Source organism: Acomys minous (assembly GCF_964271855.1).
Source record: "Acomys minous genome assembly, chromosome: 1".
Taxonomy (NCBI): Eukaryota; Metazoa; Chordata; class Mammalia; order Rodentia; family Muridae; genus Acomys; species Acomys minous.
The window spans coordinates 40,833,669-40,856,357 of NC_140483.1; the positions used below are offsets into that span (position 1 = coordinate 40,833,669).

At 46.6% G+C, this 22,689-nt stretch overlaps 1 protein-coding gene across 1 annotated transcript in view; it reads right to left on the reverse strand.

Annotated features, from left to right (window-relative positions):
* Positions 1-5,109: 5,109 nt before the first annotated feature.
* The window catches only part of NIBAN1 (niban apoptosis regulator 1), a 154,284-nt gene continuing 136,704 nt past the window's right edge, over positions 5,110-22,689 (reverse strand). Inside the window, exons 11-14 of the mRNA XM_084782130.1 lie at positions 21,094-21,204; positions 17,842-17,949; positions 11,354-11,465; positions 5,110-9,774 (exon numbers count right to left, since the gene is read on the reverse strand). Coding sequence (XP_084638256.1) covers positions 8,657-9,774; positions 11,354-11,465; positions 17,842-17,949; positions 21,094-21,204 — 1,449 coding nt within the window. The 3' untranslated portion in view covers positions 5,110-8,656. The remainder of the gene's footprint in view (positions 9,775-11,353; positions 11,466-17,841; positions 17,950-21,093; positions 21,205-22,689) is intronic.

Consider the following 22,689-nt stretch of genomic DNA (forward strand, 5'->3'; position numbering starts at 1 on the left):
AGAATGCTGAGCACAGCCTGGATGGACAGAATCGAACCCGTAGGTAGAAATTATGGGCGTGGGGGGTTTGAGAGGAAAAGGAGACAGAGTGTCTTTCTGCTCTAAGTGAAGCTGTCTGGAAATGGAGTGCACTCCCCGGGGAGACGGTGAGTTTCCCACGCCTGGTAAATGACAGTATAACAGAAAAGGTGTAGAAAGGAACGCAGGCACAATGGACGGGTCTTCACTGCATGGCTCCCACCCCATGAATGCATGGTTTGCTGTACGTTGCCAGGCATTTGTAGAAAAGTCTCTCCTCTGAAAGCTGTCCCTCTGGTTATGAGTCAGAACACGCAGGAAATCATTAAAAGGTTCTGGGAGCTGTGGTGGTTTAATAGGGACGGCCCCCATAGACTCATGTGTTTAAGTGCTTGGCCGTAGGGAGTGGCATTATTAGGAGATGTGACCTTATGTCACTGTGGGGGTGGGCTTTGAGGTCATATATGCTCAGGGTGGCATACAACAGTTTCCTTCTGCTGCCTGCAGATCAAGATGTAAAACTCACCCAGCGTGGTGGTGGCACACACCTTTAATCCCAGCACTTGGGAGGCAGAGGCAGGCAGATCGCTGTGAGTTCGAGGCCAGCCTGGTCTACAAAGTGAGTCCAGGATAGCCAAGGCTAACACAAAACTCTCAGCTCCTTCTCCGGATCTGCCTACATGCTATGACAAGAATGGACTAAGCCTCTGAAACTGGAAGGCAGCCCCAAACTAAATGTGTTCCTTTCTAAGAGTCGCCGTGGCCATGGTGTCTCTTCACAGCAATAAAACCCTAACTAAGAGTATCACACGCTTAAATCCCGAAGCCAGTGTCCTCAGCAGTAACAGCTGAGAGAATGCGCAGCCAGGAGGCTTGAAGGCGTTGGGAACAACAGTGTTGAGTCTTACTACATCTTTATGGAAGGGGAAGAACATTCCTGGTGCCATAGCATGTTCTCTGTGAGGAAGTAGGACCAGGCTTGTACCCCCATGGTAGAGTGCTGGCCCTACCTAGCACCACAAGCAAAGTGGTATTCTATAGGTCTCGAAACCAAATTTTAAACAGTAAGGAAGGGCAGCACCTGCCTTGGGTGCTGTAAAGAACTGGGGCTCACACTTAGGAGGTGGGTAGTGGATATTTGCAGAGCAGCGACCGAGAGTACAAAGAATACAAAACGGTAAATGCCGTGAGATCTGTGTTTGGCCGTGGGAAGCTGAGTTTCTAGCTAACCTTTTGGGGCGAGGAGGTTGTTTTAATTAGAGCAGTGGTCCTCTACCCACAGGGGGTCCCATATCAGATATCCTGCAAATCAGATACGTACTTACATTTTCACTCCTAATAGTAGTAGCAAAATTACAGTTATGAAAGTAGTAGTGAAATAACTTTATGGTTGGGGGGAGGGTCACCACAACACAAGGAACTGTATTAAAGGGAGGTTGAGAACCACTGATCAGAGAGAGGAAGAGAGCTTCCTTTAAAGAGGATACAGATTTAAAGTTAATCCACCCCCGCCCCATAGGCGGCAGCCTTTCTAAAGACTGTGGTTAGTTGCTACAGAAAAACATGTCTGCATCTGAAATTATAAAATGTGTTCGTCACAGGTGATGTTTTGTCACTCATCTGGAGATGATAAACAAGTTGGCCATGGCCCCTGACTGTCTTGTGGTTAACCTCATGGTATAGAAGCAATGCAGATTTTGTTGCTTAGTTCCAGAGGGAAGCCTCATATTTTTAAAGAGATGGCTCAGTGGTTAAGAGCAGTTTCTGCTCTTTTCAAGGACCCAGATTTAGTTCCCGGCACCACACATAGCAGCTGATAGCTGTCCCTAAGTCCAGGTCAGGGGATTCAGAGCCCTCTCCTGGCCTCCCCCTGCACCAGGCATACATAAACCACACATACATACATGCAAGCAAAATACACATGCACATTCAAAAATACAAATAAACACATTTTTAAATATCTTAAACCTTAACTAAGCAAAGAATCATTTTATTTTTATTATCATCTCAAATGACAATAATTTCATTTTAATTTTAAAATTAAATTTAAAACTTAAATTCAAAAATAAAAAATTCAATTAAAAAATTTTTTTAACAGAGCATGGTGATGCACACCTGTAATCCCAGTACTCGGGAAGGCAGCCAGGCAGATCTCTGTGAGTTTGAGGGCAGCTTGGTCCACAAAGCGAATCCAGGGCAGTCAAGGCTACACAGAGAAACCCAAATCAAAAACAACAAAAATCTTTTTTGTATAGGCGGGGGGTTCGTGTGCATGAAGCTGGCCTGGGCCTCCGTGTGAGCTGAGGATGACCTTGAACTTTCGATCCTCCTGTTTCCATCTACCAGGTGCTGGGACTACAGGCATAAACCACCATGAGGGATTGCTTTTGTCTTTTAATTTCCTTGGTTTTTAAAATTTTTTTAATTATTAATTTTTTTTTTAATGTTGGGTTTTTTGAGACAGGGTTTCTTTGTGTTGCCCTGGCTGTCCTGGAATTTGCTCTGTAGATCAGGCTGGCCTTGAACTCACGGAGATCCATCTGCCTTTGCCTCCCCGGTGCTGGGTGCCACAGTTCAACCTGACTTTCTCTTTCAGGAAGGGAGGTTTCATTGTGTTGCTCACGCTGTTATCCAGCTCCTCGGCTCAAGTGATCTTCCTGTTGCAGCCTCTCCATATGGAGGACACCACTAGGCCTGACCCAAAAGTCTCATTTGCATCTTCAAAAATGTTTATTTATTGATTATGTGTACAGTGCTCTGTCTGCATTTATACCTGCACACAAGAAGAGGGCACCAGATCTCATCATAGATGGTTGTGAGCCATCATGTGGTTGCTGGGAACTGAATTCAGGACCTTTGGAAGAGCAGCCAGTGCTGTTAACCTCTGAGCCATCTCTCCAGCCCCTGCATCTTTCTTACAGGATTTAAAAAGCAGGAATAGCACACTCCCTTCACACAAAGGGGGCACCCAGCTGAGTCTGCAGAAGGCTGGAGCAACATTCATGGAAGACCTAGCTTTCAGGAAGAGCTTAGGTAGGGGTTGGGTAGATGAACCTTCGGAAGCTTTTCCTGTCTCTGCAAAACTGGGACTGCCTCCTCTTCCCTGCCCCACCCCGAAAAGAGCGCTGTCCCCATAGTAATGCTGCCCTGTGGTCCATTGCTCATGTTTTGCAGACCTGATTGCACTGCAAGGGCAAATTCTTAACCTTTTTGTGTAGTTTACATGCAAGAGACCTTAGGAAAATCCAGTAATGGCTGCCTACTACCCTGAAAACTGTGCTTATAGTGGGTAGCTTGTTTGTTTGTTTGTTTGTTTGTTTGTTTGTTTGTTTTAATGACAAGGCTCTCAGCTCTCTCCCAGAGATGTGAGTAATTTCATTACTGCAACAGAAGTATCTGGGAAGGTTAAGGATGTGTGAATAAAGTTGCCAGCGTCAGAAGCCCTGTGCTGAAGGGACAGCATCTGTCCTACCTCCTCTTGTCTCTGTCCGGGATGGAGGGTCTTTTTCGATTCACCCAGTCAATGTGTGTTGGGCATTTTCTGTGTGCAAGCTGCTCTGCTAGAGACGCAAAGATTAAATACTGAAGGATCTCTTCCCCAGAGGCATAGGGAAAGTAGATGGCTGCAGTGGACATGGAGAAGATGACCAGTAGGCTGCAGTGGACACGGATAGGTGGGCCAGAAGGCTGCGGTGGACACACACAGATAGGATGACCAGAAGGCTGCGGTGGACACACACAGATAGGATGACCAGAAGGCTGCGGTGGACACACACAGATAGGATGACCAGAAGGCTGCGGTGGACACAGGCAAGTGACTAAAGGTTGGCAAGTAAATTAGGATCAAAGCTCAGAAGATGATGCTGAGTGGTGTGGGAACCGAGTAGAGTGTAACCTGACTTTTCATGACTCTTGGGGGTTGGGGGATGGGAATTGGCCAGCTGGAGAAGGGACAGTCAGTTGTTTTCGACAGGTGAAGAATGTGACAAAGACTCTGGGCTGTTCAAACAGAGGCAGAGCCAAGTGGCCCCTCCAAGGCCTCCATCTTCCCTTCCTATGTCACACTCAACAACCATCTCGCCGAAGAACGACCTGCAAGCATAGTTTTAAGTCACCTCCCTCACCCCCATCTCCTGGAGAGGCCACTCTAAATGACCTTTATACACCGGAAGTCTGACAGGCAAGAAGGGGGAGTGATGATGTAGCAACCACTTTGAGCGCCTCCCATCCCTACCGGACTGGATATCTCCTCTGTATTTTTTTTTCCTCCTGAATTTAGCTGTTGTTACAGAGTTAATACTGACATCATAGACGAGGTTTACATCATTAGAGGAAACAGATTTGTGCTTTAAGTTCTCCCTGGCTATATCCACCCTGAGAAATTGAGGTTGAAAATGTCCAGGGGGCTGCTTACTGCCGTCACTTCTATTTCTCTGCCATTCATGGCAGTGTCTGCATCTAAGAGACACACGGCGACTAGTTTTTGGGTTTTTTTTTTTAATGAGTAAATTCATGGGTAAATGAGCAACTGTGAAATTAGTAAGTAAACACTGGTTTATTTATAATCACAGAAGGAAGGAATGCTTTACTCAATCTCGCCCACTGAAAATATACCGAAGTTTGAACAGCCGTTCAATTACATTAAGAACCATTGCCCATTGCTGGATTATGGATTCGATCCAAGTCCTTGAAAAACAAGTGTGTTATTTATCAAAGCAGACTTTCACTGGACATTAAGTGGCACCCCAGCAGATTTCTCCCCAACAACGGAGAAGTTGGTCTCTGAAGCAAGCAAGAGTGACTTGCTTTTTCATTTCTTTCTTTTTAAAAATTTTATCTTATTTGATTTTTCGAGACAGGGTTTCTCTGTGTAGCCCTGGCTGTCCTAGACTTTCTTTGTAGACCAGGCTGGCCTCAAACTTACAGAGATCCACCTATCTCTGCCTCCCAAATACTGGGATTAAAAGTGTGCGCCACACTGCCCGGCCCCAACTTTTCATTTCTAAATATTGTTCCTTGCAGCTTGAGTATGACATTTGCTTAAAAGATAAAGCCAGCCCCATTCCAAATAAAAGGTTATCTGGACAGTCCTTCAAGGGAGAATGTTTTATTGAAATATAGGCACTTGGCAGAGTAAACACATGGTTACAAAGTATTCTTAGTTTACTTGCTTTATATAATGAGTGCAAAAATAAAACACAGTGTAGAAGTCCTTTTCACAAAGTCCTGGACTTCAGAAAGCAAATCCTCAGTCTTATGTGTGTTTGTGCAAAGAAGGCACACGTCACCAGTATCCTCACATAATGAAACTATATTATGGTTTATAGCAATGATGACATTCTGTCCACCATACTGAAATGACCGATGACTACTCAGCACATATAGCATATAGCTTTCCTCAACTCCAACCACAACTTTTGAGTTGAACTAGGGCCTCCAGCCTGCTAGGCACATACTCTATCTGAAACCATGCCCTCAGCTCATGTCACACTTTACAAAAATAACAAATTTCAATCACTTTTGTCTAGGAGAACTGTGAAATCATCTGAAGTCATTGGCTTCAATCTGAAGAATTGCAAGGGAAAACGTGAGGTCTGTATAATAACATACACAGAGGGTCAAACCTAATGACTTGCCGTTCTTCACACTCAACCGCTCTGAAAAAGACAGCTGGAATCTGAGCGTACAGTCTCCAGTGTCCTTCTCTCTCTCTCTCTCTCTCTCTCTCTCTCTCTCTCTCTCTCTCTCTCTCTCTCTCTCTGTGTGTGTGTGTGTGTTGAGCTTACTGCATAATTTCATACACTGCACCAAATTACATGGGATAAAATGACAAGTCATTTTTTTTTTCCCCAATGAAAATCCCTTTCTTTGTAAAAGGTCAGTAAGCAACATAACTAGTTTAAGGTCCTGGAGTTTTGGCCAAGACCCAGGAGTCTGTAACAGCTTTGCCCAAGGCAGAGATGGCCCACTCAGATCACAAGCACCTTGCTCCCCTGTGGAAACACTAGAACACACACAAGTCTATGAGAAGTGTTACCACACATACAGACTATTTTAACGCACTGCAGGTTCCTTGTCCATCTTCCAGTGTAACAGTTGTCTTGCCTATTTTGGAGAACTTGGTTATGTGGAATACACATGGAAGGGTTCTCGGTGTTTTCTAGAATGTCTTGCTGCTTAGTGCCAATTCTTCTCTGGCTTTCCTGACTGGCACTCATACTCACCCTGGCAGTTCAGTGACACAAACCCTCGTTTATTCTTAGCTTCTGGTGGAGGCATGACAGGTGACCAAAAGCAGGAGGGATGGGAGGCTCTGGAGTGGAGTTAGCATGGGCTGAGACTCCTTAGTTAGATAGACATGGCTCTCCAAGAAAGAAGGGCAGTATTTGTGGGACTAGACCCTGCTCTCTTGGCTCCCTGCCTTACTGGGCTGTGCTGCTGGCCATTTGGCCATCTGCCTCTTTAGCACTGGGCTTTATTCAACAAGGGAATATTCAACAAGGTCAGAAAGCTTAATTTAAAACATCTCCCTGCCTAGAAGCCAACCATCGTGCCCCCTCCACCCCCGTCCAGTAGTGTGCCAGGTGTTCAGGACCCACATTTCCGGAGCATCGTGAAAGTTACCTGGTCTTATGCTAGGCCCTGGGATGGTAACGTTACTTGGCTTGCAGGAAGCCATTATCCAGGGCTCTGGGTTTCCAGGAGAAAGACCAAGAGATGATTAATGCCCAGTTTCAGTCCTTGAAGGAAGGAGGAGGTTATGGAAGAGTCGGGAAGTAAACATAGTTTTGGTGCACCATGTTGAAGGCCATGGGCAAGATAAACAGAAACCACAGGAGCCTGAGTAGAGCTTCCTCACTTCGTGGTGTGATATCTCAAGGACACCGAGGATATACAAACATTCTAAGAAAAGGTGAAATGACTCAATATGAGCCCGTGCTGACGTGATTATTACTCATCCTTTATGACTTAGAAGTCTTTGTGGGAGAGGGTGGGAGGGAAATAGCTCGGTTGCTGCTTAAATGGCTGAAGTGTGGGGTGACGTCTCTGAAGGCCGTGTTTGACAGTGATGACTGAGACAAACTCTGAAGACAACGCGTGAGGTTCTAACGTTAAGATCTGAGAGGAAGCTTCTGTCTCACTACCTGGGCCTGAAACTTTCAGGGAACAGTCTGGGATTTATTATTTTTTTTTCTGAAACACTATGAGATTTGTTTTATTGTAACTGAGTATGCCCATCTCTTATACCAACAGTTCCAGGTTGCAGTCTATTTTATGGGTGACGTTCTTTCTGTCTCCTTCAGAAGGAAGGAACATCTTTCATCATGGCATTCCCCAGGCTTGGCACCTGAGAAGGTCCCTAAGAAAATAATCTGATGAGTGATCACACAGTTGCTACTTTTGGGAGAGTCCGTGGTAATGCCATAGACTTGAATGATTTCATTCATTGCTTCGTTTATTCATGCACCTAATTCACTCACTTGTTCCCTTCTGAGAATAAACCAGGACCGTGTGAGTGGGAAGAGTGAGAACTGTCATGGTTCAAAACTCAAAAATTGGAGGAAGAAATATTCTTTTCTTCTAGTCTAAGTTCTCATGAGCCTTTTAATGTGTATGAATCAAAGCACTTGATCTTCCACTTATCACTGTGACTAATAGAGCGTGCAGTAGCTGTTCAAATAATGTCTGTGTAATTGGTAGGTTTGGGGATAGAAAATTTAGCCATGTACTTTGCACAACCTACGGCTACTTTGCGCCAGTGAAATCTCTTGCCCCATCTGAATTTCCCTAAAAGGTGATTAAGTAATATAACTCAACAAAATTAACCAGCAAGGAATTGATAGCAGGATTAGGAGCAGGCCTAGAAGTTCCATAGACCTCTACCTTGGATTTCTGTTCTTTGTCACCTGAAATCTATCAGCCATGACAGCACTGAGCATGTCACAGGGCAGGGGAGCCTGGCTCGTGACTTCCTCTTTTTTATGACCTGACTGTGGACAAATGCTACTTAAGAGACAGTGGAGGTGAAAACTGGGCTTGGTGGCACACACTTGTAATCCCTGCACTCGGGAGGCAGAGGCAGATGGATCGATGTTAGTTCAAGGCCAGCCTCGTCTACAAAGTGAATCCAGGACAGTCAAGGCTTCACGGAGAAACCCTGTCTTGAAAAACAACAACAACAACAACAACAAAGAGACAGTGGAGGTGACTGAGCGGGTGGTGAGGCTGGAGTCCTTTGGGCTCTTGCTAAAAATGCCTTAAAGTGCAGCACAAGCTTTGTACCACATTTCAGTGATGAGAGTATTGAGGTGCCATTTCCTGCTCTTTCAGTCTCTGCTGCCTTATTGCCCCCTCTCTGGAGCCCCTTTAACTGCTTTTCACCCCAATGCTCCAGCTCTCTCTTACATTTCTATCAAATGCTATAGTGATCGATGATTCACAAAGAACAGTCCAGCTCCCCAAAGCCAGCGTCAGTGCTCACACCCTGTATACATTTCCCCCTGGCTTTATCATTCGTACTAAGGAAATATTTTTTATCATCTTTCATAGCAAACCGCATGCAATCCCCTATGGATACCCATAACTAAAACCCTTTGACTGACAGTTTCAAAAAAGAAAAAGGACTGGCAAACCGTTCCTACCAGTCCTCTGAGGGCTGCTCTGAGGAGCTCACATCATAATCGTGTGCATCGATGATGTCAGTGCTTGGAGCATCCTCTACCACCCACTGGCACTCATGCACATGCAGAGCATGGACTGGCTCTGAATCCACAGCAAGAGCTGGGCTTTCATTCCCTCCCGGCACATCTTGATGTGCAGAAACCTGGGGCATCTCATTGCTCTCCACAGGACAGACGGGATTAGAACTTAACATGGCCTCTTCTTGGAGTGCGACAGCCACAGCAGGCACAGCCTCACCTCCTGCATGGGTGGTGTCCTGTGTGGAAATGACAGCTGGGGACACCTCCTCAGTGGTATCTGGAGCCTCAGGTGGCTTCTCTACGGGGCTTAGACAGCTTGTGTCCTCAGTGGGACCCCCACCGGTGGACTGAGAGGTAGGACAGCTACCTTCTGGCAATGTCCCCAGCTCCACCCCAGGACCCTCAACCTCCGAAGCTCTGGCTTCACGTTCTTTACAGGTGTCCTGCTGGATGGCAGCTAGACAGCTGGCTTCTGGGCAGGTCTTGTTCTCTTTTTCTTTCTCATCTTCTTGGGGAACAGGCGCATCGTTTTCAATCACCAGGGCAGACTCTTCGAACACTGTCACAGTCAGCAACTCTTTCAGCTCCTTCAGGGATCCTGGAGTGGTGTTGGACTCTGGCTTTTCACAGATTGGCTCCTCATCTTTAAGGGTCTCCCCAACTTCCGCCTCTGACAAGTGTGAGGTAAGGGGCACTGCTGTATTCTCTACAGTGAGAGGATTGCCAGCAGAGTTACCCACACTGGACACAGATGCCTGCCCATCCCCACCTGAAGGAAGACTGGACCCAGGAATGGCGAGACTTTCTTCTCTGGCCAACAAGGCAGGTGCCTCAGGCTGCTGCTGCTTTTCCTCTGGCTCAGGGAACACTTCGTTACTCGATGGCTCACTATCTGGAGCTCCAGGAAGAACAGCAGATGCTCTTTTGGCTGGGCTGGCCTGATTCGACCCCATGGAGGTTTTAAGATCTGTCAGGCTGGATACACTTTCACTGGGCAAGGCCATGTTGTCTTCAAATAAGTTGTGTTTCTTCAAGACAGCAGCCTCCGTTATCACTGAGAGAGACCAGAAAACACAACATGGCATTAGCACTCTGTCCATCAAACCTGGATTTTTTTGGCTTTACCCAGAAGCCAGAACCCATTCCTGTCAATTCCTCTGGCTCTCCAAATTCTTAGTTTCGGGACCCAGCTTATGACCACCCTGTTGCAGGTGCCTGTCCTGATGATCAAGACCTGCAAACTTAGGCTGGGTATTGTGGCACACGCCTTTAATCCCAGCACTCAGGAGGCAGAGGCAGGTGGATTGATGTGAGTTCGAGGCCAGCCTGGTCTACAAAGTGAGTCCAGGACAGCCAAGGCTACACAGAGAACCCCTGTCTTGAAAAACCAAAACAACCAAACCAAAACAAAACTCTGCAAACTTTCCAGACATGGAATCTTGGTAGTGTCTTTAACAAATTTCTTCAACCAAGAAACACTTGCCAGGCATCTAATCTGAGACCAGTTCAATCAAGAGGGAGAAAAAAAAAAACAAATCCTCTATTTCAAAGAGCTCAAGGTCTACAGGAGTACCACATTTGTTGGTGTCACCAGTTGCTAAAAGGAATGGCTAATTTGGAACACCAGTAGGACAGGGGCAGGGCTTTCCACTTCCTCACTTCAGCCTTCCCTGTGGTCCTGACTATATAGTGAGTATTCAGTGTTCCCTGTAAGGCTGAGAGCTTGTTTGGCCTGGAGTGTTCAAGACGAGCATTATGTGCACCTAGCTCAGTCTCAAAGGCATGGAGAGGACCAACCGGAAGTGACAACAGAAACAATAGTGCCTGACAATCTGGCCACAGACCTGTGCAGGGCTGTGGTGTCCAACAATGCCATCTCAAACAGGGTGTCGCTAACGACAGAGCTGCTGAGGGCAGGCAGCACGACTGTCCTGCTGTAACAGATGGCATCGTACAGCACACTTCAGGCAGAGGGGACGCTGCAGAGGACGAGAATCTTCTTGCAACTTACTTAGACATGTCTGAGGTGGGCTTTGTGCACCATGGCCTCTGTGCACAGGCCGTGTCAGCACTTTTGCTCTCCTCATCTCCTGGCCTTCCTGTGATTAGCCACTGTGACCCGAGGCTTGTGCTGGACAAGCTTTCTCATTGGAGGCAGACCTCCTGCAGGGTATTTTCAAAGTCTAACTACTCACACTGTAATCCCAGACAAGGCCCCGCTGCACAGTGCAGTGGATGCCAGAGTGCTAACTACACTCTCAGAGTGCTGTGCCATTGTCTTGTGTCTCTGTCTGGCTGAGAGTAGGGGAGGAAAGCGCTGAGAGAGCCACTGTTGCGCCTCACTGCTACTGGAGTCACCTCTGTCCAGCCCTGAAAGCCTTTCGTTGTTCTGACACAGAGCAGCAAAGACAGATCTTCACGGCAGATCCACTAAGCCCTGGTTTCCTTCCTCTTCGACGATAAAGCTTATACCCTCATTCTACAGAATTCATGCACATGGCGCAGGCCACATTGTGAGTGAGTCAAGGTTGGTCCTCCCTCCCTTCCTTCCTTTCCGCTCTCCCCTTGCTGTTTCCGGAGCACCCCCAGTTATGGAGAGTCCTCTCCAGGGCGGGGCAAGCCGTCCTCCTCACCTTTCAGCGTTTCATCAAGGAGGATCTGATACAAAATCTCTTCATAGACGTTCTCAACATGAATCATGTGGGTGTGGTCTGCGAAGATGAACTGCTCGTACTTCTGAAGCTCCTGGAGAATGAGAGATAAAAGGACGAAGAAGAAAAGACAGAATGTCAGACGAGTGCAACTCAAAGCTGCATTGAAATTCCACCTAACGCTATCATTGTGGCAAGAAAATCAATGCTGGGGAGAATGGGGAGAAAAGGCAACTTTATACATGGCTAGTAGGGATGGGAGTCAGTTGAGGCATCACAAAAATTACAATGGTCTTTTCTCAGAAAACTAAAATCATGACTACCATGTTCTGGCTACCACTCTGACAGATGTACCTGAAGGGACTGTTCAAAGCAGCCAAGACATGGAACCTAGCTACACGCCCATCAATAAATGAATAGATAAAAAAGTATGTTATATATACAATAAATGAGATTATGTCATTTGCAGGAAAATGGATCAAATGGAGATCATTATCTTTAGTGAAATAATCCACACCCAGAAGGATAAATTCACTCATTTCTTCTCACATGCAGAATCCAGATTTAGGGGGAAAAATTAAGAAGACATAAAAGGAGAAGGCAGGACATCTGGGAAGAAGAATGACAGGAGGGAAGAGTGGGAACAAGAGCAGGTGATGAGGTGAAGACAATCGAAGTGCATTATGCACACATGTAAAAATATAAAGGAACTCAGTTATTTTTTGAAATTAATGTATGGCGATAAAAATAAAGGAAAGAAAAAGGTACAAAACCTAATTTCAAAAGAAATAAGGAAAAGGAAGACTCTCACTTACGACCTCCTCCTTGAGAAGTGTGGGAGGACAGTAGCTGGTCCTTCAGGGTAAAGATGCTTAGATAACAATGTAGCCAGCATTGGCTCCTGTGTCCTCTTTGCCTCAAGCCTATGTACTAAGCACCTAATAGGTACTAAGGTACCTATTAATTGTCTGTGATAAGGAGGCATCCAGCCACTGGTCATTCCCTTCCCTTTCTGTGTATTGGGAACACATCAAACTGTACACTTCAAATGAGAAGAGAATAGAGATTTTCTCCCTCCTTTTCTCAATAATAATCAATGTTTCCTTCTTGATTAAAAAAAATTATTTATTTATTTATTTATTTATTTATTTATTTATTTAGATGACTGCTCTATTTGCATGTGTGCCTGTATAACAGAAGAGGGCATCAGATTCCATTATAGATAGTTGTGAGCCAATATATGGTTGGTTGCTGGGAATTGAACTCAGGACCTCTGGAAGAGTAGCCAGTGCTCTTAACCACTGAACCATCTCTCCAGCCCTCCATCTTCATTTTTCATCTGATGTAAACAATACTTTACCAAAGTACAAGTTATATGCAGTGAAATGCAGATTTTATAAATATAACTTGATGACATTCAACGTGAATATATTCATGCGACTATAACTTAGGTCCTCTTCCAGACCTCACTCCTCCACGAAATAAGGCCTGATCTGACCTCTTCACAATAGGCTGGATTTTGCATGAAAATGAGACCATATATTGTTTTGTGTTTGTTTTTCAGATTTTTCCATATTGCTACATGGGTTAGCAGCTCATTCCTCTTTATTGATGGATAAGTTGGAATTGTTCATCCATATTCATTTAACATTGGCTATCGTGGTATGAATAAGAATGCCCCGTAGGGTCATTATTTGAATGCTTGATCACCAGGGAGTGGCACTATTTGATAAGGAGGTGTGGCCTTGTTGGAGTAGGCGTGTCACTGGGGTGGGCTATGAGGTTTCACAAGTCAACACCAGGCCTAGTCTGTCTGTCAGTCTGTCTCTCTCCCTCTCTCTCTCTCTCTCCCTGCCCCCTCCCCTCTGCCCTCTCCCACTCCAGATCAGGATATAGTTCTTAAATACATCCTCAGCATCATGCTGGCCTGCCTGACACCATGATGGTTATGGACTCACCCTCTGAAACTGTAAGCAAGTCCCTATTTAAGTGCTTTCTCTTATAAGAGATGCCTTGGTCATGGTGTCTCTTCACAGCAGTAGGACAGTGACTAAGACGTTGACTTTTTGACTGATGAACATTTTTGTGTGTGTGTGCATATTCCATTCTGTATGGATGACTTAAGGACTCACTTCTCTTAGTAGATACTGAGAAGTGAGGTTGCTGGATCGGGCATGGATATGTGTTCAGCACTATTGGCCCAGGTGCCCTTTACCACCTGAAGAATCAAGGAGTCTTCTTCCTCTTCACCTGGCACTGACAATCTCCAGTTCCAACAGCTCAGATATGATACAAAACCCCTCGACTTCCCAGCCCCACAAGGCCTTCCAAGTGCCTTGTTACCAGCATGAAGGCCAGACAGGGATAAATGGTACCAATCATATGCCAGAGATGAGTTAGGCTATCCAGGCGCATGACAGAGCAGGAGGGGGCTCCCTGCATGCAGGAAACTACCACATTTAGACAGTGTTCAGTGCTAAAACATGGGGGTGCCGAGGCCCAGGATCTTATTGTACCATCAATGGATAACAATGGGGTCTCGTTACGCCCACCTGAGAAGAAAGGTGAAAGACTAAACAGACAGGAGCCTCAGTGATGTCTACAAGGTGTAATAGGCAAGAGCCATGAAGTAATGGACCAGACCTGACCAGGAAACTGGACATTGCTCATGGGAGCCTGGGTAAGCCAGGACACCACTTTGCGCCTTTGTATTTACTTCTATTACATGAGGGGCGCTAGCAGAGGCCTTAACACCCCTTTATCTTCCCTTGTTGGTCCTCACTCCACTGTCCTTCATCCTCCGGCATCAAGTTAAAGCAGGACTCTGGGAAGACCCTGGGAAGACCCCATGCACTGCCACAGCTCAGCTAGCAAAGCTGGTACCTTCCCTAGAAGGCTTCCCTGTGCAGCCATTGCTGTGCTGCCATCTTGTGCACCTCGCCTCTGCCCCTACACTGTGAACTCCAGGACAGCAGCGACAGTAACCTGGATCATGTTTGATACATTTTTGAGGTGCGTTTGCTGAATAAATACAAAACATTTTCATCCAGTTAAAGAATTCTGTGGGAAGGGAATAAGGGGTCATTTGTGTGGCTGGGATGTGTCTCACTTTACAGAGCACACCTTCCATGCTGAGACAATTGAGCTGGGTCGTACGGTTAATTTTCTGGATCAACTAAAATAGACTCCTGACATTGGGACTTGGAGAGTGGCTAATAAAAAGGAAACATACCATAGGCAGTTTACTACACAGCTAGGGCAACGTCAAACGTCACAGGTCTAGGAAGCTTGTTATTGAAAGAAAGAAAGAAAGAAAGAAAGAAAGAAAGAAAGAAAGACTCACTTTAGGAAATTAAACTCTCTTATGAAGCAGAGAATCTCCTAATATGTTTACTTATGAACCCAGGGTTTCCAAAAACACTCTTGACACCAATCCACAATATCCTTTATCATTGAAAACTCAGGGTTACTGGCTTTTGAAAACAACCTCTTTCAGCTAAAAGTGGCAAGAGCCATGGCTGGTACAAATGGTTCACTGGATAAAGCACCATCTTTGCTTGTATTCAGATCCCTAATAACCTCAATAAAGGTGGGGGTTGGGGTGGGAGGATTCGACTGCCTGTAAACCCAGTGCTTAGGAAGCAGAGACAGGACCCCTAAGCCATGCTGGCTAGCTGGCCTAGCTGACTGGCAAGCTCCACACTCAGAAAGATGGAAGAAGACACGCTGTGTCAACCTCTGCCCTCCACATACGCAGACATACATGCCTGAGAACATATGCACACCCACACCTACAAAACACATGTTGCATACATGCCACTCACACATGTGCAAAAACAAAACCAAACGGCTACAAGAGCTGCACAGACTGGGCACAATTCATTCCTTTAATGTTAGGAAACAGAGGCAGAGTAAGAAAAGGAGGCCTCTTTCCTCTCCTCAAACAAAGGAAGCCGTGAGGCCTCCGTGCTCTCCTCAGGAGTGAAAAACAAACCGTTTCTGAGGTGGATTGGTAACCCGCCAGGCCACGGAGTCATCCATCACATACAGCCAAGGACACTCCTTTGCTTTTGTCAGAACCTTTCCCCAAAGAAATACTTCAGGACAGGACTGGGTATGTCAATGACTAGCTGAAGAAAAACAGCACTTATAGACTATGAAAACAATAGTGTAATAACCCAGACAATGGATTTTAGTGTTCAGTGCTTGGAGACTCTCCAAACTGTCAAAAAGCCATTGAAGCATTCCGTGGTGCTCTTTCCTATTGGCTCCAAGGGGGAACAGGCCTTCCAGAAGGCTAAACTCCTAAGTCATTTTTTTTTTTTTTTTTTGGAATACAGGAACAGTCATAGTAACAGTTGTAGGTGTGGCTGATGCCATTTGCTGAGTGTCTGCTATGTCATAGGTAAATACAAACTGGATTCAGCTGGTGATAACCAGCTTTGTGACCTTGGGTCTGCTACTACTTGACCGATTAGCTTCCCTCATTAGCACAGTGAGTATGTGAACAGACTCTCTCCTCCTCCAAGGGCTGCTGTGAAATTCATTTTGATGACCCATAAGACTCCTAGTAGCAAGGGCCATAGAGACTGAAGAGGACTCCCCTTAACTAGACAAGACTCCTAGTAGACAGAGGGAAACACCAACCCACCCACAGAAACTATGGCCCAAAATTTACCCTGCCTACAAGATGTGCAAGGACAAAGATAGAGCAGAGGCTGAGGGAATGCCCAACCAATGCCTGCCCCAAGCCAAAGCCACCCCATAGGAGAGAACCACCCCTGACGCTAGTCACGATACTCTGCTATGCTTGCAGACAGGAGCCTAGCAGAGTTGTCCTCTGAGACGCTCCACCCAGCTGTGCTTTGAAACAAATGGACTCACAGTCAAACATTGGGCGATGCGTAGGGAGTCTTGTGGGAAAGTTGGCAGGGATGGGGGGTATGGAGAGGTGTTGGGGGGTGGGGACAGGACCTGGAGGATACAGGAGCTCCACAAGAAGACCAACCAGGGCCCAGAGGGGCTTACTGAGACTGAAGCACCAACCAAGAACCATACATGGACTAGACTTAGGCCCCCTCCACAGATGTTGCTTATGGACATCATGTGGGGTCATCTAGTAATGGGAGCAGGGGGGCAGGGGGTACAGGGAGGGGCAGGGGCTGTCTCTGACATGGACTTTGTTGCTAGCATTTTGATCACTTCCCCCTGGCGGGGCTGCCATGCCAGGCCACAGGGAAGAGGACACGCTCAGTCCTGATGCCACTTGATGACATGGGGTGGATGGGAAGGGGGGCTCCCCTTTTTCTGAGGAATATGGGAGGGGGTGAGGGAGAGGGAGAGAAAATGGGATTGGGAGGAGAGGAGGGATGGGGCTACGACCAGCAAGTAAAGTGAATAAACAAAAAAAGAAAAAAAAAAGATAGAAAAAGAAATGTTTACTTCTATGCCTGGCATATGATATGAACTTAATCAGACGACAAATACATCATTCTAATTTTCTCAGTCTTGAGACAAATAATCCAAGCCAGGTGTGGAAGTGTAATTTTAGTGTGTGTGTGTGTGTGTGTGTGTGTGTGTGTGTGTGTGTGTTTGTGCTGAGCCAGATGGATCAAAAGTTCAATGCCTAGCTTAGGATACACAGCAGGGTGCTATCAAAAACATAAATAAAAATAAGGAATTTGCTGAAGGGGGGAGGTAAAAGAAAAATAAAAAGGAAGATACACATTATTAGATAAATTTTATAAATGATGAAAGTTGATCAAAACTAGGAAAGCAGCTTGCCCAGCGGCCCAGAGCAGAGCACAGGGAGCCGGGACTTAAACAGAAACCTTGAAGCAGCTCCCAGATACTTCCGGCCTGTTGCTCTACTCACACCTCACACCCATACCTGCTCTGGAGCATCATGCTCACAAGGGCTTATGGCAGAGATTTCAGTAAACTGAAGTGGCTAAACACAGGAGAACAAACATCTCTCTGTGATCACGCTTAAGATCTCTTCTGGGCGTAGTGGCCGACTCTGAGTGTGCATGCTGAACAAGACGGGCAATAAAACGGGAGAGCATCTCTCCTTTTGCCAGCCATGACAGCCCTTAGAGCTCAGCTCAAGGCCAAGATTCTGACTTCCCATAGTCCAGGAGTCACAAATCCTGGGCTTCCCGTGTGTGCACCCACGTGCTCGCACCCACGTGTGCGTGTGCGTAGGTGCTAGTGTGCTTGTTAAATTTATCGAAACGCACACTTTGATGATATATTTATGCATTATCTCTGGCTGCTGTAGTACACAGCAGAGCTGAGGGGTTGCAACAGCAACAGAGCCGTGAAGCCTAAAACATCTACTACCTGACCACGTACAGAGAATCTGCCAGCCCCTGGTTTAGTCTACTATTTGTCAGTGCAGGAGTGCAAAATAAAGCATTTGAACGTCAAAGTCAACCGGAGCAGGCTCGCAGGAACAGCCATCTCCTTACTGGTTTGCATGTGGATGCCAGGGCCTTCTGCACAGTGGGCAGTGTGATTTGAATCAACGCCTCCTGAAAGATCTTCTTCCGGATGGTGCTGCTGTCATAATCGTATTGCTGTGAACACAGAGATGCACGCTAAGTGAGCTTCCACTTCAACAAGAAAGCAATGCAGCCACCCACACCATCGCCCTCCCTCAGCCTTCACTAATTTCTGAGGACTCTCATACATATAGGGGCTCAGGGATTTTTTTTCTGGAACTTTTGCACAAACTGGGTATGGGCAGAGAACTCAGGACCCATTTCACCACCCCTTTCGCAAGTCCGGAAACCTAGGCAAGATCAAAACAAAGAAGTGAGATCTGATTTATAAAGATCGGGTCAAACTGGTGAATGAGTCTGTGCTTCGTTATACCGGGCTGGGCAGACACAGGGGCTCCACAGATGTCAATTACTCGCTGTCCTGTAAGTAGGTAGCTTTGTAAAGATGTCCACAGGGAGAGAGGCCATGGCTCAAAACTCCGTCAACACAGAGGGTGATGGTTAACCAAAGACGTTTACTATCCCAAACTGGAGAGCACACAGCAGAAACAGGCCCATGAAGACTAAGCCATCTACACCTGACACCTACAAAAGACCTCACCCACTCCTCTCTGGGTTAGTCTAGTATTTTTGAGTACAGGAGCATGTGTGCACGCGTGTGCATGCGCGCACACACACACACACACACCAATTTTGAACTTAAGAGTCCACAAGAGCGGGCTCTTGGGAGCAGCCCATTCTTTACTGGTTTGCATATGAACACCAGTGCCTACTGCACTGGCGTGCTGGAGAATGCTGTGGGCATTGTAGGCGCAATGGTTCAGCCGAAAGAAGAATGGCTGGAGAGGGGAGCACTCGCACTGGAGATCATAAACGGGAGCACTCGCACTGGAGATCATAAATGGGAGCAGCATCTCTATTCAAGCCACCAGAGGCAAACCAGGCAGAGAAGGCTCCGAAGCAGGGTATAAGACGTAGGATCACCAGTTTGGAGAGCCTGGATCTGACATCGGAAAGCGTGCTCCTGTAGGCAAGTTTGTGAAAGGCAGAACCGGCTGTCTTGGGAGGTGGAATCTCTTCTGATTTTAGAGGTGTCTGAGTACTCGAGGGACTACCACTTTTTATTGTATTGTATTTTATTTTATTTTTTGGAGCAGCAAGTGGTTTAACTGCAGTAATAAGTTCATTTGAATAGGGAACAATAATAAAGGTCAAATAAAATAAATGCTTGCTGATCACCAGAAAACCTTTGGGCTGTCACACAGAAATCCGAAATCTCTGAGAAGCAAATTCTTGAAGATGTGTGCTCTCAGGAGTCCAGATGGTGCGGGTTCATGGTACTTGGCATCTGTAGCAGTTTTAAGTTGTCACCTTCTATCTAGACATATAAACACGGCTTTTAAAGATACCCGATGGACCAGTGCTGCCGGTTGTGGTCTCCTTCCAAACAAATTACTCTTTTACAAGTATTTGATTTTCGTATCGCTTGGGCTCTTCGTAATTACAATGGTAAAATACAGCCAGTCATCTCAGGATGTTTGAGTTCAGAAATGTGAAACCATCCATAGCTAGACCCTGTCACATAGGTCTGTTCTATGGCCCATTCAACCTTTAGGATGGCCCCAAGGTTTCCAGGAAAGCCTTGGCCTAAAGCAGGCCTCAAAGTGAATGTGAGTAAACCATGGTTGCATATTCCTGCAGCCCCAAACTACACCAGAAGTTCCCCACCCAGGACTCAGGAACTTTTGTTTTTGTTTTTGTTTTCCCAAGACAGGGCTTCTCTGTGTAGCCCTGGCTGTCCTAGTTTCACTTAGTAGACCAGGCTGGCCTTGAAACTCACAGAAATCCACCTGCCTCTGCCTCCCGAGTGCTGGGATTAAAGGCGCGGGCCACCACGCCCAGCTGGGCAGGAACATTTTTAATGCAGGCTACTTTAAAGTTGAACTTAGGATACTAAGTTCCTTTAAATCCCAAACCAAAGATTGGAACCCCTTTCTACTGCCTCTTCTGCCTTCTGAAGAAGGCAGTTTGTAGTTTGACTATCTCCTTCAACACAACTGCTAATGTATTTTTATTTGTTTTTTTCCCCCCTATGATCAACATTGCTTTTTATCTCAACAGTTTGGTTGCCACAGTAGCACCAAAATAAGGTCTGAAACTCTGGGGCATCCATCCCTTAGACGCTGGGGGGGGGGGGCTTTAACCTTCTGTCCTGAGGCACTGTGTTGGGAAGCACAGGCAGCAGAAGTGAGCGGGCCAGGTGTAAATATGCTTCTGCCTCAAGCTCATTGTCTCACTAGCCTGCTGAGCCAGAGTGAGTCCGACTCTTTCATCCGCTGTGCGGTGTGGTCCAGTCCTCTCCTAAGCTCTGCAGGAGCCAGTCGAAGTGGTAGTTCTGGGGTCTTTTCCTTAAAAGACTTTGAAATAAGCATGGAGAGATGGCTCTGTGAGTAAGAACGCTTCCTGCTCTTTCAGAGGACCCCCATTCTGGTTCTAGGACCTGCAGGCTGGCTGACTCAAAGCCACCTGTACCTCCAGCTCCAAAGGATCTGATGCCCTCTTCTGGCCTTCATGGGAACCCACACACACAGGTGGCATTCATTTACACAGACAAATGCAAACACATATAAATAATAAGAACCACAAATATAAACCCTTAGAATGACAACTTAGGAACAACCCATCTTAGGAACATAAATTTCAAAAAGGTTTTAAGTAAATGCTAAATATGTGCCAGGTCCTGTTATCATAACAGCTTTATTGCACGTTTCTACATAAAGTCCATTAAAAACTACCTCATGTGGCAGGCATAGTTTCCCTTGGGGTAGTTCCTTTGGCTCTAAGCGTTGATTTTTATTTAAAACGTTGACTAATTTAGTGAATTTTATTGTTCTTGGAGAGCTCGGCTGCAGCTGGCCTATTGTCATATACCACACACCCTGTTTGCAGCAGCCAGCCAATAAACATTTGTCAAGTTGCTAAAGTCACACCTAACTGGGTCTTAGTGCAGATGACATGCAGTTCCCTAAAAAGCCACTAGATGGCAGACGAAGCATGCGAGCCAAGCTGGGGAAACTGCTGGGAACAATGGTTATCTGTGTTTGGGGAAGGGGGTAGGACGTGGTAAAAGGGAGGTCAGGGAGGTTCCCACTGAGGAACAGGAACAAGGGGGTCACAGTTTTGTCAGACGCTCCCCACAAAGGAAGACAAAGCTCTTACCTTTAAAACACGGAGTTTAACCTTCTCGACGGCCGCTTCTGTTCTGGAAGCCTCTCCTTGGAGATGTGGGGAGAGCAACTGCTCAAACGTGAACACAGCGTTCTCCATGAGCTGCCCATCAAGCCAACACAGAAAAGAGACGCCAGTCAGAGGCTGGGAACAAGGGCCCCGGTCGGCCTGCCTGGGCTCTGAAGGAGGAGATGCACCGCAGCTGTGGGCTGACCCAGGGCTCCCCCTAACTCCCCGGAGTGTGAAATAAGAAACCTGGAGGCCACTGTGAGATAGGAAGAGGGTGGAAAACGCCCTTCTCTATACATGTGTGCATGTCTGTCTGTCTGTCTGTCTGTCTGCATTAATGGTATCCCTTTGTCCCCTCTTCCACCCATCATTCTTAACGGGAAAGGAACTCCGGTGCAGAGGCGCTCAGAGCCGTGGTCCTCCTCCGTGCTCTGGCAATGCAGACACAGATCACATGACAAGGTGGGAGCAGGCTGCACCGTGAGTCACCCTGTAGCACATCCTCCCTGTTTTCCATCCCGCCATCCCATAGCCCCTTCCTCCTCTGCCAGGCTAGCGTTCCAGTTTCAATAGGAAATGGTCCCTAGTAGGCTCATTCGTGTATTTGAACACTTGGCCTCTGGCTGGCTGCACTGTTCTGGGCGGTTATTGAATCTCCAGGAGGTGGCTCCTTGCCGGGGGAGGTGGGAGGCTTAAGGAATATAGCTGGCTTCATCTCGCTTCCAGCTTGAGGCCTCTCTGCTCCCTGCGCACTAACCTTCGAGGGGTCCCACCCCCTATGAACTCCACCATGATCTCTTGCGTTGTTGCACTGTCTCCATCTCAAGCCATAGGGCAAAAGGAAGCCTCCCTTCCTCAGATATTCTGTCTTGGCAATAGGGAAGGATATCGCCAAGGCTGAGGGGAGAGGCAGGGGCAGGCTCCTTGGCACTGGTCGTGATCACACTGGGGACAGGGCTTTTATTGCTCAGAAAACTAATGCAGCTCAGACGTCTTAGGCTGTCGTTGTGACTGTGCCTGCTTCTCCAGGATCCAGACTTAGCCAAGGTACTGTTGTCACATTGTTGCCGAGTTCTGTCATTTATCCTTTAGATTTTTTTTTAGGGAGGGTCTCATTCAGCCTAGGCTGGCCTTGAACTTGAAATCCAGACAAAGAAGGCCTTAAGCTCCTGATGCGATCCTCCTGCCTCTACCTCCTCGATTCTGGAATTCTAGCCGTGCACTACCACATCCAGCTCCCTGAATCATCTTCAACCACCCATAATTTAGAGGTTAGGTAATAAAACCCAAAAACTAACCCTGCCTGTCATTTTTAAGTAAAATACTTTATCACGGCACTTTCAACGCTACTGAATTTACCTAAGATTTGGTCTTACTTAGAATTTGTCATAACTCTAGATCCCTGAAGTGGCATCCGATTCAGTGTTTAGATGCAGCAAGCTCCGCACAGAACATGTGAGGAATATAAGTGTGTCCAATCAGGACCTTTCCTTCACTTAGGGAATACTATTATATGAAGGAATCTATACTATTTACTCATTTTTGTCTCTTTTGGATAGGGACCTCCTTATAAGGGAA